At 50.1% G+C, this 16,364-nt stretch overlaps 1 protein-coding gene and 1 long non-coding RNA gene across 2 annotated transcripts in view; one reads left to right on the top strand and one right to left on the bottom strand.

Annotated features, from left to right (window-relative positions):
• The window catches only part of LOC104986009, a 6,162-nt gene extending 3,000 nt beyond the window's left edge, over positions 1-3,162 (bottom strand). The window contains exon 1 of the long non-coding RNA XR_824989.1: positions 767-3,162. This is a non-coding gene — a long non-coding RNA (uncharacterized LOC104986009). The remainder of the gene's footprint in view (positions 1-766) is intronic.
• The window catches only part of PFKP (phosphofructokinase, platelet), a 54,344-nt gene that overhangs the window by 624 nt on the left and 37,356 nt on the right, over positions 1-16,364 (top strand). Inside the window, 1 exon segment of the mRNA XM_010836403.1 lies at positions 8,595-8,668. Coding sequence (XP_010834705.1) covers positions 8,595-8,668 — 74 coding nt within the window.

Below are 16,364 nucleotides of genomic sequence, written 5' to 3'. Positions count from 1 at the left end.
TTGCTTCCCGAGGCCCCTCCGCTCCCGCGAGGCGGGATGAAGCCGGACGCCCCTCCAGGGCTTGGCTACAGCGCGGCCACTTCCGATGCCGCTGCGGCCGCCCTGGCTCCGTCCCAGACTCCTCACACCGGTGCGTCCCCGCGACGCGTCTGCAGCCCCGCTACCCCCGCGCGGCGCTGCCGGGGTCCCCGCTGCTGTCCCGCGGCGCGCGGCAGCGAACGCACGGGATCCCCGCCCGGGTAGCCGGGCCGCCCGGCACCGCCTCGCGTTTCCGCTGGGAGATTTTAAAAACGGTTTTCCGCCGCCCTCATCTCTTGTCTCCTTCCGGCTCGTCACTAAACCGAAAACCGAAGCGGGTCGCTAGGCCCTCCCCGCCGGCCTCCCCTGGATGGGAAGGACCAGGAAGCGGGGACTCCGGGGTGTCGCCAGCTCCGGGAGCGCGGACTCGGGCGCCGCCCTCGACCCGCGAGCCTGGAAGCTGGTCTCGGGGAAAATGGGGCCCCAAGGTTGGGGCCCGCGGACAACCGAAGCGGAGATGACACGGCTGGGCCCCTAGCGCCGGGCGCACGTGGGGGCCCGGGGATTCCTGATCCTCTTAGATTCCCTGGTGGGGCGAGCCAACCGCTAGAAAGGAGCGGGGCGCTGCCCATGCGTTCGGAACCTAGAGGACTGCAGGCCAGAGACGCCTCCCACGCCAGCTTCTGGCTTCTTTTACCCCCTTCCTCCTGTCCAGATGAGCTGAAAGGCCCCGATGCCTCGTTCTCACCTCATCTCACCATACGCGGTGCAGGGATGCTTAAGCGGCTGGCTCGCGCCCTAGCCTCCGCCCACGCTGCTGGTGACCTTCTCTTCGCCCTTGAGAGGGGCGGGCCGGGAGCGGGGGCTGCAGGTGGGGAGCTGTGGCCGCAGCCCCGCCTGCCCCGCGCGCGTACGTGATGCCGGGCCCGTCGCCGCCCGTGCGCCCCGCGCCCCCGACCCCGGACACCCAGAGCACGGCCGGCAGGAGGCCAGGGGACCCTGGGTCCCTGGAGAGCCCCTCCCTGTCCTGTTAAGGTGGTGCACGCCTTATCTGTCACCGCCCCCGCCCCACAAGTCCGCTGAGCCCGAACAGGCTGGTCTAATTTGGTATTCTAGTAAAGTGGCCCCAGTGAAGAGAGAAAACGTGATACAGTGAAGACTGGGGGCGGGGAAATGGCAGAGTGAAATTGATGACAGATCCCACGTTACTTACCTGATGTGCTGGATTGGTCGATGCTGAGCTAAGAGGGGCTTCCCGGTCAACGCGCTTCAAAAACCACCTGCGTCTCGAGACGTGGGCTACCCAAGTTAGGAAGCATCCTGAGTGACTCTTAACGTGGGCTTGGAAAAAGAATAAAATGCTGGCACAGAAAAAGAAACTGGTCTCTTAATCCTCCAGCTTTCAAGGTCAGAGTTGCAAAGTCATTTAGAATTAAGGTGCTGTGTCTGTTAAAAAAAAAAAAAAAGTAGGTCATTCACTTGAATCCTTTTCCATAAATTTGCTCAGCTACCTGGTAGCTGGTGTAAAGGCAGTTGAGGTGATGACGCAATAGACAGAATCAGCATTTTCTCTGCTACTTACCTGCTACTTATCTCTGTCACCTGTGAGCAGTTATGAATAATAGAGGTCAGTAAGTCCACACCTCTTCTCAGTGAAAAGCATACTTTGAGAATCAGAATTATATGACAACGTCAGACGGCTTGGTAGGTGTATGGTCAGGTTGATGGGAGTTGTCCTGATGCCCTGAACCAGCTGCTCTGGGTGGTCCCTGCTGGAGAGCCCCTGGTGGCCCGGCGTTTGGGCATCTTCCCTTGGGGAGAGCTGAGACTGTTATCTGTTTCTTCTTGGACTTCATGCCAAGTGCCACCTCCTGCTGAGACTGTTATCTGTTTCTTCTTGGACTTCATGCCAAGTGCCACCTCCTGTTCGATCCTAACTGGGACCTGACTGAACAGGGGCATGCATTTCCTTCTGAGAAAGCTCGCCTCGCTACGTGCACCAGGGGGCTGGTCTCCGCAGCAGCGGACTTAAGCTCCTTGAGGAGGTGATTCCTAGAGATGATTTTACTCCTCCATGCTCTGCCATTTTGTCTTGACTCTGTGTGATATCCATACTTGATTTTCCCTAAGATAAGAGAGGTTTGCTCACAGCTAAAGACCAAGGAGAATAACCACAAGTCTTAGTTTCAGGATAGTTTTCTACTCAGATGTGAAACAAAGATAAAATTCCATGTGGAGAAGGCTACAGCTGCTGGTTCCTGGGCACAGTTCATGTCCTAGGAGCTTTGTGGTTTTCATCTCCTGGCCTGATTACCGTCTTGGTTTTGGAGGTGGGGAGAGAAGTAACCTTGTTAAGGTGACAGGCTCTTAGGTGGCCCTTGGAAGGATTTAAACCAAGTTCAGCCTCAATCCCAAATGTTTTCCAGTAAGCCCTGCTCTTAAGGTTGTAACATCTAATTAATACTCAGAAGCCAAGTTTGCTGAAAACTACACAGGTGATTTTTTTTTTCATAACACCAAACTTTTCATTAGTAAGGCAAGTGGCATTTTTCTTTCTATTTTGCAGATTAGGAAGAAGTAATTAATTTGCCACAAGTAAAAATATTTTCCCTCAAATTATAAAGAAGTATTTTTTAAAAAATTTCCCTCAGATTAGAAGCAAAAGAAGTTAAAAATTTTTAAAGACTCAAATGGAGTTTAAGACTGTGCTTTAACAAAGTACATTGGAAGATAGGATCACTGTGTGAAATTTCTCTTACTAAAATATATAAACTGCTTAATTGGTATAAAATGTCTTAATGATTTCCTCATGAAATTAATGAAGAAGTAAACTGTAATCATCTAAAGGAAATAACCTAAAATTTCAGATAGATACTTAAACATGAGACAAACTGCCCTACTTACCAGTCAAAAGAGAAAGAAGATATTATATAGATGATGCAGATGATTTTTAAGCAGCTTTGCAAGTAGAACATAAAATACGTGTGTACAATGATAGCATCTGGGTGGCTAAATTGACGTCACACCTGAGACTAAAGTGTGAAGCGCTTATTTCCAATGGAATTTATATTATATGATTGTTCAACAAAACGAAAATCCTCCAGCTATATTCCTGACTCCCCCAGCCCTGGCCACAGAGGAAGACTAAGGCTAATTATTATTTTCATTCTTTGGATTGCTTTCATTATCACAAGGAATGTCTGTAAATTTCAGCTGGTTTTCACTTTAACCTACAATAAGTTTCAGGCCAGTGCACAGACTTACCTTAACAAGGTACCCACCCCCAAAGCAAGACTGTGTCATATGCCGAAAATGCTCCTTGCCTTAGACTCAAATTGAGGGCTTCTGGAGGGCCCGGTACAGATCAAAGTGTAGAGAAATGGACCTACAGGGTAGACTGAACAGAAAAACTGAGTCCTTTTTGACCTATAGCAAAGTAAGCCAGTGTTTACAGAAAGCTGATGCAAATCAACCCTGAATATGTATTGGAAGGACTGATGCTGAAGCTGAAACTCCAGTACTTTGGCCACCTGATGCAAAGAGCTGACTCATTGGAAAAGACCCTGATGCTGGGAAAGATTGAGGGCAGGAGGAGAAGAGAACGGCAGGATGAGATGGTTGGATGGCATCACTGACTCAGTGGACATGAGTGTGAGCAATCTCTGAGATAGTGAAGGACAGGAAGCCTGTGTGCTGCAGTCCATGGAGTGGAAAAGAGTTGGAAAGGACTCAGTGACTGAACAACAACAACATGTAGATGGAGTCTGTATAAGCCTTTCTGCTAATAGGAAGGGTTAGCCATAAAAAAAAGAACAAAATAATGCCATTTGCAGCGCAACAGATGGACCTGGAGATTATCATACTAAGCACGGCTTTGTGACTGAACAAGTCAGACAGAGAAAGACAAATACACAATATGACTTGTGTGGAATCTGATTTAAAAAAAAATACATAAGTGAACTTATTTACAAAACAGAAACAGACCCACAGATTTCAAAAACAAATTTATGGTGCCCAAAGGGGAAACGAGGGGGGCGGGTAATAACTTAGGAGTTTGGGATTAACATACACACAGTACTATATATAAAATAGATGACCAACAAGAACCTGCTCTATAGCACAGGGAACTTTACTCAATATTCTGTACTAATCTTTAAGGAAACAAAGTCTGAAAAGGAGTGGATATATGTATATGTGTAACTGAATCACTTTGCTGTGCACCTGAAATGAAACACTGTAAGTCAACTATACTCCAATAAAATTAAAAAAAGAGTAACTAACATTTAGTGATCATTTGCTTAGCAGTAGCCACCAATGTTTCCATGCAGTAACTCATATGTTTCACACACGAGCAAGTGGGCTCTGAGATGAGCTGGCTGGGCCACGTGGTTATAGTGGGAAGCGGTGGTCCAGGACGTGTGTCCATTCACCAGGGTGCAGTGCTGGGGGCACCTGGCAGGTACCCAGATGTTTGCTGAATCTCCCTCCTGGAACCTCACCTAGAATGGACTGCTTCCTTCTGCAAGATGGAGGTGACTAGTCTGTCTTCTGGCTGTCTTTTCTCATGAAGTCATTTTGATGAATTAAGCCTTCACTAATCAAATGCACTTTTTTTTTTTTTTGGTGCCTTGCCACATGGCTTGTGGGGTCTCAGTTCAACCTGGGATTGAACCCAGGTCCTGCACAGTGAAAACCTGGGATCCTAACCACTAGGCTACCACGTGCGTGCTAAGTCACTTCAGTCATGTCTGACTCTTTGTGACTCCGTAGACTGTAGCCCGCCAGGCTCCTTTGTCCATGGGATTCTCCAGTCAAGTACTGGAGTGGGTTGCCATGCCCGCCTTCAGGGGATCTTCCTGACCCAGGGATTGAACCGGTGTCTCCTGCAGCTCCTGCATTGTAGGCAGATTCTTTACTGCTGAGCCACGGGGGAAGCCCACTAGGCTAGCAGGTCCACCATGGTGTCAGTGGATTGCCCAGCAGTGCCGGCAGAGAGAAACACCCATTCAGGTGTCCTGGATGGACAGACAGTCGACACCCCTCAGGGACTGGTCTCACTGGTGTCTGACACAGGGCTTGGTGATTGGACATGGCAGGGTGCTGAGAAGGCGAGGTTGGTAATTGGTCACAGGGACGCCTTCTGAGGACTGTTTGTCCTTCCCACACCTGATTTACTAAAACAGGGAAGCTTTGTGGAGGGCTGTAGTAGCAAAAGCAAGATAAACTTCATTTTAAGTTTGTTTTCTGACCTGTGCTGACGTCCTCCCTTTGGTACAAAGGTGAAAACCCCGTGGTATCAGGGAGAAGCCAGTAAGATTAAGCACTGCATCTTATTTTTCAAAAGAGAATTTAAATGTTGAAGTTAGTCAGGGAGTGGTTGTAGGCCCTGAGAAATATGCAGGGGAAACGGCTCAACATGGTCCAAAAGGGCCGAGCAAGGATGTTTATTAGGCTTTTCAGACCATGGAGAAATAAAACAGCCCCAATTATTTTATTAGAAGCAACACAATCCTCATTTCTTACAAATTGCTCGAAGTTTAAATTTTATCAGAACAGAATCTTAGAAGCCTCCCTTAGAGGTCACTGGCCTCCCCAATCAGAAAGAAGTTATCCTAATGACTGTCTTACATGCACCATGCTTTTAGTAAGCTACTTGAGGATCTGTCACGGCAGGAAGACAGTCTAACAATCCCTTCTTTCTATCACACCTAATTTGCTCACATTTCCCTCTTAGCTGCTCCCTGGGTTTTTCAAGGTTTATTTTTGGTTCCTGTAACAAGTCCAGTCATTCCCTGAGGACCAGGGTTCTAATTTTTGCGAGGGATGAAGAGGTTACTCTCCAAAGACTAAGGCACTTTCTTGGTAGCAGGATGATGGTTCCCATGGAAACAGTTATGGAGGCTGTTTGAATTATGGGGCCTGGCTGCCAAAACAAAACCAAAAGGAAAAGGAAGGAAACTGACTGTGTCTGAAGGTTTACTAAAAACAGCTGTTGGAGTGCCCTGGAACCTGGGGCTGCTCACCCAGGAGACCTCAGACAGCAAACCCAGCCTGGACCCCACTCGTGTGTCACAGAGACGGCCGGTGGAAACTGGCCTTTCCTGTTGCCTTCTGCTTCTGTCCTTTGGACACTTTCTAGAAGGCACCCACCTTTGGGGCCAGTGCCAGGTAGCAGCTCTGCCCTGTGGGCCCCAAGTTCAAGCGGACAGTCGGCCTCTCCACAAACATTTACACAAGAAACCGGGCCCAATGGGCGTTTTTTCCTCTTAAGTTTCCTTCCTTCTAGAAGCAGTTATCAGTACAATGGTTTTTAAGTTACAATAAGGGGAAGAGTAGGGCTTACACCCCAGCTTTGCCTTTTACTCGCTTTGTTCCCTTGGCTATTAATATGTTCACTCAGGGGCTAACTCCCTCCCTGGGCTCCCAGGAGGACCAGGTCCCTAAGGCGCGGTGGGCACACCCGCCCAGGTGTGCAGAGCACTCAGCCGTGGTCATCACTGAGCCCCAAGCAGCATGGCTCCGCTCAGGGCCCAGTCAGAAGGGGCCACGGGGGCTGCTGAGAAAAGCCCGCCTTGCAGCAGATTAACTGCCCTCGAATAAAAGCCCTGGGGGCTGGGCACTGAGCCTCTCAGACGCCAGGGCTTCCTCTCCCAGGAGCTTGCTAGAAATGGGTGCTCAGGACCTTCCCCAGACCCTGCCCCACGGGGCCTGCTGTAGGCTGAGGGGACAGGTCGGGTTCCCAGGTGATCCCGGGTCAGCCCCTCGGGGCGGGGCTAGCATGAAGGTGGTCCAGCCTCTCGGGCAGGGGTCACCCCAGCTTGTGTTTATTTCACTTGGGGGCCCCCAGGGTCACCTCTGACGGTCTCCCGCTTGCCATTCCTCCTGCCCTGTCTCCTTGCATGTTTTAAAATCTCCCACGTCCTCTTTATTCCTGCCTTTAGAACCCCCGCCACCAGCATCAAGAGGTCTTCAGAAGTGATGGCACTGGGGGGGTGGGCAGGAGTCCGTGTCATTCGTGCTGGCGTCCCAGTGAAGGGCTGGCGAGGCCCCAGCATTTGGCGGTCAGGCTCGATTCCAGGGCCACAGAATGAAGTTCTGGAATCACAGGGTCTGTGGGGAGGGAACAAGGAGGCGCGCTTGTCTGTGGGGTCGAGGCCTGATGCTGGTGAGATGGGCGGGTGTGAGCGCCCAGCCGGGAGCAGTGGGGCAGCCACATTTAGCGTGCATTTATTTATTTAACGTGCATTTATTTATTTAACATGCATTTATTTGTTTAACATGCATGTATTTGTTTAACGTGGATTTATTTCCAGCGGTTTCAGCTCCATGAACCTGGTAACCTTTCAAAATGGTCACCTTTCAGAGGCAGCAGTCTTATTCCACATTTCCAGACCTGGTTCAAAGAAGTTTGAAAATTTGTAATCGTCTTCTGAGCCAGTTTACCCTCCAAATACATACAAACTTAGTCTCCTTGTCTATGGAGCGTATCCCTGGGACCCCAGCTGCCTTCACTTGTTGCTTTGTTTACCTACAGCACCGCTTACTCTATGGGCCACCTTCTCCAACACCTTTAGTCCTGATGTTTGACTCTGAAATTTAAATTTACGAAGGATTCAGATTGAAACCTTCGGGGGCCCAGGGGATATGAGTTTTCTGAGACTCAGGGTTCCCTCCTTTCAGAGAGGAATGGTCCTCCCTTCTCACTGTCCTCCTGATGGCTTCACTCATCACCTGGGGTGATGAGACACGAAATCCTGACCTGTTCACGTAGGTCTAGATTATGGTCCATTTCACAGATGGCTGCCCAGAAACGGGGCTTCAGTGGAAAGCAGAATGTGGTTCTGTTGTTCAGTTGCTAAGTCGTGTCTGACTCTGTGACCCCATGGACTGCAGCACACCAGGCTTCCCTGTCCTTCACCATCTCCCGTAGTTTGCCCAAACTCATGTCCATTGAGTCGATGATGCCATCCAAATGGAGTGTAGCAGTTTTATACAGGGATACTTTGCACTTTTAATTTCCTTTCAGGCTCTGGGGAAATATGAAAAATGGCCTAGATTTTATCTTGGTTAGATATTACTTATAGTATACTGGTTTAACTTGAGCTTTCTTTTAATAGGATTGTGTGATTTGTTTTGTGTTTAAGGCCACTGATTAAAATTTTATTCGTTAACACTGGCAGTGGGTGATAGTTTCTCCTCTGCAGACCAATGGGCCTCTTCAGGCCTGTTTTCTTTGAATTTGACTACCTATAAGAAAGCATCTCTCCTCTCTGTCGTTCTGCAATTGGATGGAATCACCTGCAGATTCATATCAGATTGAGGTCGCCCATATCCCGAGTGTGTTTGCAGCGAAATTCAAAACAACCATCCCGGCTCCGTTGTGATGCTCCCTGCAGTCCAGCCTGTGACACAGTGGTCTCTGTACTCCTGTCCCCCGCTCCCTTCACTAGTCCTGGGGGTTCACGTCGGGACCACTGTTCACAAGAGGAGCCTTCCGAAGGGGTGCCCAGTTTTCCCACCGACATGGTTAGTTAACTAGGGCCTCATCAGTAACGACTGTCTGCCTTCCTCTGCAGGCATGAATGCTGCTGTCCGGGCCGTCGTGCGCATGGGGATATACGTGGGCGCCAAGGTGTACTTCATCTATGAGGTCAGTGTCACGTCTCTTCCCACTTTCTCTGTGGGCCTCATGCCTGCCCGGGGCTGCCGACCACAAGCAAGGGGTGACGGGCACACAGGGTACCAGCAGGGCAGCCCAGGTACCAGGAGAGCCTGCTGGGGATGTTGGGGTCACACCCCCTAGTCTAGATGCACGTCTGTGAGATTTGTCTTAGGGAGCAGGGCTCCTAATAAATAAATGAAATACGGCTCAAAATGCCATTTTGACATCAACTTAGTAGAATAAGGATCTCAAGCTGGTTGTATTTATTCGTAGTTCCCATCCCTATAGATATATTCACTGAAAATGCAGCCTGAATGTGAATAGACATTAAGGTAAATGGGAGAAAGCTGCCTCTTTGAACTTTTCATCATAAATGTAAAACCCAGGCTACCTCCCTAGTGTCTGTTTATGCCTTGACTTCAAAACGGAGCTTCTGAAAGCAAACAGCAGGGATGGTTGATTATCCTGCTTTTGAGGTCCTGGCAGCTTAGAAGTAAGTTATATTTGTCGGGAAGGCAAACCTGTAGCTTCGACCACATGGTTTATTTCAACAACTATTAGAAAAAATAGCTTATCATTAGTTTTTAAATTTTAAAAATGGAAATTAGAGAATGGTTTTTTAAAATTGCTTAATTCTTCCCAAATCACTGTTAGCATTTTATTCTGATTCCTCCTAGTATTATGTATGTTAAAGACTGGAAGGAAACATTTACATTATTAACATCATAGCAAATATATTTTGTGTACTGTATGTTTTATCTGCCACTACATTGTAACAGTTTTCTATGTCTGTAAAATTCCATCAACCTCATGTCTCATCATTTGCCTCGTGTTCTCATGGCACTGAAATACATGTAGATCACCACCCATTTTTCAGCTCTCCTAACACACTGGAGATCCAACCAGTCTTTTCTAAAGGAGATCAGCCCTGGGTGTTCTTTGGAAGGAATGATGCTAAAACTGAAACTCCAGTACTTTGGCCACCTCATGCGAAGTGTTGACTCATTGGAAAAGACTCTGATGCTGGGAGGGATTGGGGGCCGGAGGAGAAGGGGACGACAGAGGATGAGATGGCTGGATGGCATCACCGACTCGATGGACATGACTTTGAGTGAACTCCAGGAATTGGTGATGGACAGGGAGGCCTGGCGTGCTGTGATTCATGGGGTCGCAAAGAGTCGGACACAACTGAGCAACTGAACTGAACTGAACACAGCAAGCCCTAGATTAGTATTTGAAGCCGCTCTATACTTTAAATCATTGCTGTGATCCCAAGATACAGCATCCGGCCAAATTAAAAGGGATGGTTCTCCTACGGGTCCTGCCAAAGTGTTCCTTTGTTTCTGCTCATACCCACTGACCTTTTGTTTTATTTCGCTTTGGGGTGGGGTTGCGTGCCTTAGAACTTAAGTGTGGGCCCCGCAGCCTGGGCTGACGGTTAAATGTGTCCCGGGGGCAGAGCCCCCTCAGATCTGGCTTTTCTGTTACATGTAATAATGTTGTTTCAGACTCACTGGAGATGAACAGTCCTCCAGCTTCCGGTTCCAGCATGTTCCCCAGGAAGCCTTTGATTCCTGGCCAGCTGGCCTCTTTGTTTCCTACCTTGGTGGGTGGTAGAGGGGTGCAGTTCCGTCCCTCCTGGCATCTTTAAGACTGCCTTGCCGGGAGGTGAGGGAAGTCAGTTGAGTTACTTCATTGAAGAACCCAAGGGGTTGTGGGCAGTGCACTTCCTCTGTGTCACTTCTCAGTCCCTGGCGGGGCTGGGACAGGAGCTGGTGTGCACGGCAAAGCAGTGATGGGGGCGTGTCTCACCCCCAGGCTTTGTTGCCTTGGAGATGGTTTTGGGTCCGCCTAGGTTGAGGGGCATCTCGTGAGCCAGGGACGCTGCTCAACATCCCGCGTCTGCAGGGCTTAATCCTGAGGGCCAGTGACACCCTGCCTTCAGCTAGGGGCCGCACTGTGTCTGGTGTGACTGTGGGATGGTGGGCAGGGGGTGTGTGGATACTGGAACCCACACTGTAACTGGTCAACTTGAAGTCGCCCTTCTCAGGCTGACGGTTTTCGTTGTGTGTTTGTTTCTAATTGGCACCATGTCCTGCGGCTGTGTCTGTATTCAGGGGATATTTTGGTGTATCCAGACGTACACCCACCAGACTTTGCACTTTGCTTAATGAAGGAATTGAGGTACATCAGGTGGCCTGGGGCTCCACACACCTGGGCTTCCTTCAAAGAATGTGTGGAGTCTCTCTGGAGGGGTCTCAACACCCAGAAGCCGTGTTCCTCATGGGTAACGGGGTCCTCCTGATGTCGCCCTTGGGCTGAGCTCTTCATGACCTCTCGGGGTCTGGGTGAGGGGGCGCAAGGGCATGGTGGGCCCCTGGGAGCTCAGCATCCTGCCCTCCCTTGGGAGGGCTGTAAGGCCTCCTGAGTCTGAACAGACCCCCTTCACAGGACCAGGGCATTCTGCAGTTCCTCAGTCAGGAAGAAGTCAGAGAGAACCCTGGGCAGAGCTGCACTGGTGACTCTGATTCTCATAATAATCACTTTATGGGCGTCTCGTTGTCCAGCTGAGTGCTGCCTTTCAGGGTCGGCACTATGAGTGACCAGAACTTGAGGGCCTTACATTCTGGGAGAAAATAGAGAAAGAAATAGAAATAGGTGGGTGTAGATGAACCAAAATCTCCTCTTTGGAAGTGATGCCATGCTTCTCATGCCACCCCTCCCCCACCCCAAAAGGAGAGCAATTCTGGTGAACGAGGCCTGTTCTTTCCAGCCCTGTGGAAGGGAGTCCTTGGGGTCAGCCTCCCCTCAGGGCTCACTTGAGATCGGAGTTCTCAGTTGGCCTTGATCCAGGGCCTGGGCACAAATAGTATCAATACCATTCCCCTGAATCCAGTCATCCCTCACTGCAGGTGTGAGGACTGTGCACCTGTAATTCTGAATTCAAAAATCTCTCAAGTTTGCCTGAGTTCATTTGGGCAGCAGTCCTTGATGGGGCTGCCTGTGACAGTGCCCGCTGCCTAGCTTGACTGTCCCAGGATGCAGGTGAGGCCTGTTCATGCTGCCAACAGCACCAGGTGACTGGGACATTTGTGCTACTGCTGAAAACCCCAGCCTCTGAGTCCCACACATCTCTGACCTGCAGGCTAGGGGGAGCGGTTGAGGGCCTATGTCTGTAGCCAAGTGACGGGAGATCCACATGCTCACCTTCTGGGCCTGTTTCCTCATCCATCACCTTCTGCGCTTGGAAGGACTTTCTGCACAAACCAGGCAGGGGTCATCATGTTCCAGGTGCCACTGACTCTGCTGGTTGTGGCCGGTGCAGAATCGGGGGCTCGGGTGACTCACCTCATGGACCGTCTCAGGACTGTGGACATCCACTGTCTGGGTCATGTCCCGACAGACATGGCTTCCTTCCTGGCTGTAGTACTGTGGGCACCTGCAGGATCCAGGTGTGGGGAGCATGGCTGGGCTGTGTATGGTGGTTAGAGCATCCCTGCCTTAGCCCCCTGGAAGCCAGGACCACCCCCAGTCCACAGCAGTGATAGCCAGAAATGTCTCCAGAAGTCAGCAGTTGTGCCCTGGTTGGGGACCACTGTCCTGTACCCAATGGGGCTCAAATTTAGAGAATGAGTTTGTTTTTTAAAGCATCATTTGGTAACTTATCCAACATATTTTTCCATCCCTAGTTGAGTTTCTAAGTTTAGCTGGAACTTTGGTGGTTGCCAACATCAAAACAGTTAAACAGGTCCACATCAATTATTGAAATGAAGGTGCTTTGGCTTTTTCTTGGGCAGAAAGCATGTGGGAAGTGTATTGACCAGAAAACACTGGTATTTCTGCTGAGGGTCTGGCATGGACATGTTCTGTCTGGCTGCCACCAAGCTTGCTATAAGTCTGAGACGTGTCTACGTGTGGTGCATGCCAGCCCTTGAGCGCTTTCTGGGAGGGATGGGGCGGGGTGTGGATTAACTCATTCTCTCCACCTAACCCGCTGTAGATTTGTTTGCGTGTTTTCCTTCTTAAGATAGGACTTTTCCTTAGAAACATACAGGTGCCTTCAGCTTCTTGGAGGCAGTGAAGTGCTCAGGGTGGACCATCCCAGGTCTAGGTGGATAAGAAGTGGAGCAGGGAGAGTCCGTATGTTGCCTGCTGCTCTGGTTTTGGCTGTGGAAATGGTCTAGTTATGTTTCATTTAATATACAAGCTCAAAATGAGATGCTCGTTTTCTCGAAGATGGCTTCCCTGATAGCTCAGTTGGTAAAGAATTCACCTGCAATGCAGGAGACCCTGGTTCGATTCCTGGGTCAGGAAGACCTGCTGGAGAAGGGATAGGCTACCCATTCCAGTATTCTTGGGCTTCTCTTGTGGCTCAGCTGGTAAAGAATCCACCTGCAATGTGGGAGACCTAGGTTCGATCCCTGGGTTGGGAATATCCCCTGGAGAAGGGAACCCATTGCAGTATTCTGGCCTGGAGAATTTCATGGACTGTATAGTCCATGGTGTTGCAAAGAGTCAGACTCGACTGAGTGACTTTCACTTTTCCCAAAGATTTCCTGGTGGCTCAGATGGTAAAGAATCAGCCTGCAATTCAGGAGACCTGGGTTTGATCCCTGGGTCGGGAAGATCCCCTGAAGAAGGGAATGCCTATCCCCTCGTGTATTCTTGCCTGGAGAGTCCCAGAGGAGATGGACAGAGGAGCCTAGAGGGCTATATACAAGGTCACAAGGAGTCAGACATGACTGAGGGACTAACACTTTACCGAAGATTAAAAAAAGTCACCATTCTGGTTATAGCTCTTTAACTATGACTAGCGCAAGAGTCTTCCTCTTTAAAGGAACTCTTAGCGGCTTGCCCTGCTCAAGCCCAGCATTTGTGAATATCAGGGTTCACCCATCATCCTCCACATATTGAAGACAAGCTGAAAGTGGAGCTTCACTTAAAGTGGCTAATCTTATTATTACAGACAATACATTCTAAGTGCATTAGGTGAGTCAGGATTTTGAACTAGAAAAGAACAGTGACATCGGAGCAAGACCAGGAATTAATGTTCTCATCTTGCCGGCCGTCAGAGGAGGTCCAGTGAATGACTTTCTCACCAGAGCTCAAGGCCCCTCAGACCAGCTTGGAGTCTGAACTGCACTCACCTGGGGCCTGAGCTTCCCAGCCAGATGTTGTAGGAGCATGAACAAGCTTTAGAGGAGCCTTGTCTCCCTTCCTTGCCTCCCTTTGACACTTTATTTTCTTCTTGGATATGAGAAACTGTCCACTTTCACAGTTTTTCAAGTGAGAATTGTCATGTTGTGACCAAACAGCAACAAAGCTCACTTTCCCAGGGGGACAGAGCGGGCCGACCTGCCCAGAAGCCCAGGCTGAGCTCTGAGCGGGGGGCTCACCCCGAAGGGGATTCGAAGCTGGAGGGAGGGGGACACAGGTGGCTGTGATGGTGTCCTGTGGTCCCGGGCCATGTGGGCACGGCGGATGGTGACGCCGCCGCCCGCACAGAGAGCAGGTTAGAAGCTCAGCTTTGGGGACACGCCTGTCCTTTTCTCTCATCCATGGTCTCTGCCTCTGCCTGCCCCCTCAACAGTTCCCTGAAGGCCAAGGAGGTGACCAGAGTCCCATTGTCTCGTCTCCTTGAGGTTTTTACACTTCCGGTTTCTGCGTTTTAACTTCCTTAAAGACAGAACTCCTTAACCACTAACTAAAAACAGCCACAGTGGTGCTGGGAGGGAGGCAGAAGCTTCTTTGGGTGGCTGAGAGGGAGGCAGTGCCGCCTGGCCCTTCGGCCAACGTGCCCCGTGCCAGTTGGTCCAGCTGGCCGGTGACCTGGGGAATGCAGCTGGAAACCCACCTTTTCGGCAGGAGGCTGACTTGTGCCCACCTGGAGTCATGACCCATCACAGTCCTGAGCGTGAAAGGGTTAGTCGCTCGGTCGTCTCCGACTCTTTGTGACCCCATGGACCGTAGCCCACCAGGCTCCTCTGTCCTTGGGATTCTCCAGGCAAGAGTACTGGAGTGGGTAGCCATGCCCTCCTCCAGGGGACCTTCCCGACCTAGGGATCGAACTCGAGTGTCCTGCACCGGCAGGCAGATTCTTCACCGTCTGAGCCACGAGGGGCACCTCTGTAACCACATGCTGCTCCCTGCCAGGCTCGAGCAGAATCCTTCGTGTGTGACCTGGCTTGAGCGCCGTTGGCATCGCTCCCGCGGCCTCGGACCACCGAGGGCTAGCTCTCATTTTAGTGCTCAAGTTGCAAAAATGATCATGTCTCCCGCTGCTTCCGCCCCACCCACTGATATCACTAATTAAGCATGGAAGTCACTGAGATAAGAGGGCTGGCTTCATCCTGCCATGACTTTTGGTTTACCAGGAACTGTGTATTACGAGCTTTGGCTTAGAAATATAATATTGAGCCAGAGGGCTCAATAAATCACGTTGGTTTATTATCGGGTTTCAAAAGCACAAAGTGCAGGGCTGTGCCGTGACTGTCGCGTTCCAAGCTGCTGAGAATTTTGGAGTTGATCACATCTCACCGAGGACAAAGCCAAGGGCGTTTTCCCTGAAGCCATGAAGTCAGCAAGCAGGGGTGATGGCTGGTCCTCTGGACTGGAGTGTCCGTGCCTTTAGGACCTGGTGGGGCCTCTCAGGCCCCGGGCCTGGGTGTGGGGAGTGTGTGGTCTCAGGTTCGGCACTGACTCTCCTGTGGATGAATAGAACCGTCGTTCCTGTACCCTCTAAAGCCGTCCACGTGGAGAGCTGTCCCCTCCCGCCTCTTTGGCACCCACAGCTGGTCCAGCACCATGGACTTGCTGGCTCTTGAGCAGTTCAGAGCCGACCTGTGTGCTGGCTCTCAAATGCTATACACGAAAAGCTTTATTAACGACGAACTGACTTGGGAAAGCTTCATTCTGTGGGAAACAAACGTGGGTGTTTGCTCGGGATCCCTGGAGAAGCCTCTGAATGTAGGTGGTTACAGTATCTAGGAAATACTTTGAAGCTGGGTAAGCTTTTTAGCAGTTGTTTCCTCTGGTCCTTGAAAGGCTTGCCATTCAAACTGTGTTGCTCCCCAAAGAATCTAGGATTTAGGAAAAGCACTGCCAAGTTGAGAAGACATGAGGACCCACGCAACACTTTTCTTTTAGAAAAGAAGCAGCCTAGCCTGAACGGAACAGAGCATCTTACCTGGCTTCAGTGCAGAATTGGTCTCAAATCTTATGTATAAAAGAAATCAGCTAATTCAGTGGACTACATCACTTCATGGGAAATAGATGGGGAAACAGTGGAAACAGTGTCAGGCTTTATTTTTTTGGGCTCCAAAATCACTGCAGATGGTGACTGCAGCCATGAAATTAAAAGACGCTTACTCCTTGGAAGGAAAGTTATGACCAACCTAGATAGCATATTGAAAAGCAGAGATATTAGTTTGCCAACAAAGGTCCGTCTAGTCAAGGCTATGGTTTTTCCTGTGGTCATGTATGGATGTGAGAGTTGGACTGTGAAGAAAGCTGAGCGCTAAAGAATTGATGCTTTTGAACTGTGGTGTTAACAAGACTCTTGAGAGTCCCTTGGACTGCAAGGAGATCCAACCAGTCCATTCTGAAGGAGATCAGCCCTGGGATTTCTTTGGAAGGAATGATGCTAAAGCTGAAACTCCAGGACTTTGGCCACTTCATGCAAAGA

This window comes from Bison bison, unplaced genomic scaffold (assembly GCF_000754665.1).
Source record: "Bison bison bison isolate TAMUID 2011002044 unplaced genomic scaffold, Bison_UMD1.0 scf7180017864063, whole genome shotgun sequence".
NCBI classification, from domain to species: Eukaryota; Metazoa; Chordata; class Mammalia; order Artiodactyla; family Bovidae; genus Bison; species Bison bison.
This window is presented reverse-complemented; position numbering and strand designations above follow the sequence as displayed.